The sequence below is a fragment of the Malurus melanocephalus genome, unplaced genomic scaffold (genome assembly GCF_030028575.1).
Source record: "Malurus melanocephalus ecotype Western Australia unplaced genomic scaffold, MMel_1.1 scaffold_4598, whole genome shotgun sequence".
NCBI lineage: Eukaryota > Metazoa > Chordata > Aves > Passeriformes > Maluridae > Malurus > Malurus melanocephalus.
In genome coordinates this window covers 1-1,513 of record NW_026627830.1, presented here as the reverse complement: position 1 = coordinate 1,513, position 1,513 = coordinate 1, and the positions used below count along the sequence as shown (strand labels likewise).

General features: G+C 64.9%; 1 protein-coding gene across 1 annotated transcript in view; it reads right to left on the bottom strand.

Annotated features, from left to right (window-relative positions):
- SPRYD3 (SPRY domain containing 3) overlaps positions 1-1,510 on the bottom strand; it is a gene marked incomplete at its 5' end in the record, with an annotated part of 3,649 nt that extends 2,139 nt beyond the window's left edge. Inside the window, 2 exons of the mRNA XM_057389297.1 lie at positions 227-449; positions 1,430-1,510. Coding sequence (XP_057245280.1) covers positions 227-449; positions 1,430-1,510 — 304 coding nt within the window. The remainder of the gene's footprint in view (positions 1-226; positions 450-1,429) is intronic.
- Between the last annotated feature and the right edge of the window lie 3 nt (positions 1,511-1,513).

Here is a 1,513-nt window from a genome sequence, read left to right as displayed (position 1 = left end):
TTCCTTCCCTCCCCACGACTGGGATCCCCTCTTTTTGCCCCCCAAAACTGAGGATCCCTTTGCCTTTCCCAAACACCCACACCCCAATTTTCCTCCCCTTGTAACCCCAATTTTTRACCTCCCAGCCCATGGAGGAGGTCCAACCTCTCCCAACCCCTCCCCACTTCTCTGAACACCCCCAGTCAGGGAAATGCTCCCCCTTTTCCCCTCTCCCACCACCCCAAACCCCCCCCGTGTTTTGGGGTGCTCACGGAGCCGCAGAGCCGCACGTCGTGGAGCCGCCCCCACTCCTCCTCCAGGCTGTCCACCAGCATSGCCCCCACCTCATCCTCGGGGGGCCCGGGGGGCCCGGGGGGGGGCAGGTGGAGCCGGACCTCCTCCCCCAGAGAGTGCAGCCCCACAGCGGGGAACAGCCCCGGGGGGGACAGGGGCACCCCCAGACCTCCAACCTGCGATTGGGGTATAGGGAAGGTCAGGGGGAACAGGGGGAACAGCCCCGGGGGGGACAGGGGCACCCCCAGACCCCCAACCTGTGATTGGGGTATGGGGGAAGTCAGGGGAACAGTCCCAAGGGGAACAGGGGCACCCCCAGAACCCCCAGACCCCCCAGCTGCTATTGGGGTACAGGGGAGGTCAGGGGGAACAGCCCAGGGGGAATAGGGGCACTCGGAGACCCCCCACCTGTGATTGGGGTACAGGTGAAGTCAGGGGGAACGGTCTTGGGGGGGACAGGGGCACCCCCAGATCCCACACCTGCGATTGGGGTATAGGGAAGGTCAGGGGGAACAGGGGGAACTGCCCCGGGGGGAATAGAGGCACCCCCAGATCCCACACCTGCTATTGGGGTACAGGGGAGAGGGATGGGCAGATCAGGAATGGGGGCACCCCAGACCCCCAACCTGTGATTGGGGTACAGGGAAGGTCAGGGGGAACTGCCCCAAGGGGAACAGGGGCACCCCCAGAACCCCCAGACCCCCCAGCTGCTATTGGGGCACAGGAGAGGTCAGGGGGAACTGCCCCGGGGGGAACAGGGGCACCCCCAGACCTCCAGCCTGTGATCAGGGTATGGGAGAGGTCAAGGGGAACAGCCCCAAGGGGAACGGGGGCACCCCCAAACCCCCAAACCCCCCAGCTGCTATTGGGGTACAGAGATGGGCAGATCAGGAATGGGGACACCTCCAGACCCCCCACCTGCTATTGAGGGAGTCACAGGGTGATGGGGGCAGGGAGAAGGGCACCCCAAGATCCCCCATCTGGGATTTAGGGACACTGAGAATTGGGGGCACTCTGGAGGATTTGGGGTTCAGGAGTTTTGGGTGCCCCCTCACTCTCTGTCCACCCCTTGTGAGGAACAGCTGGGGGAGGGACTCCTGTTTAGGGGTGGTGGGAGGTTTGGGGGTGCTCTGGTGAGTTTTGGGGGTCCCCTCACCCTCTGGCCGTTCTTGGTGAAGAACACCTGGGCTGGGGGGGCCCCGAATGAGCCCCTCTCGACGCCGCAGCCGATGCGGTCCCC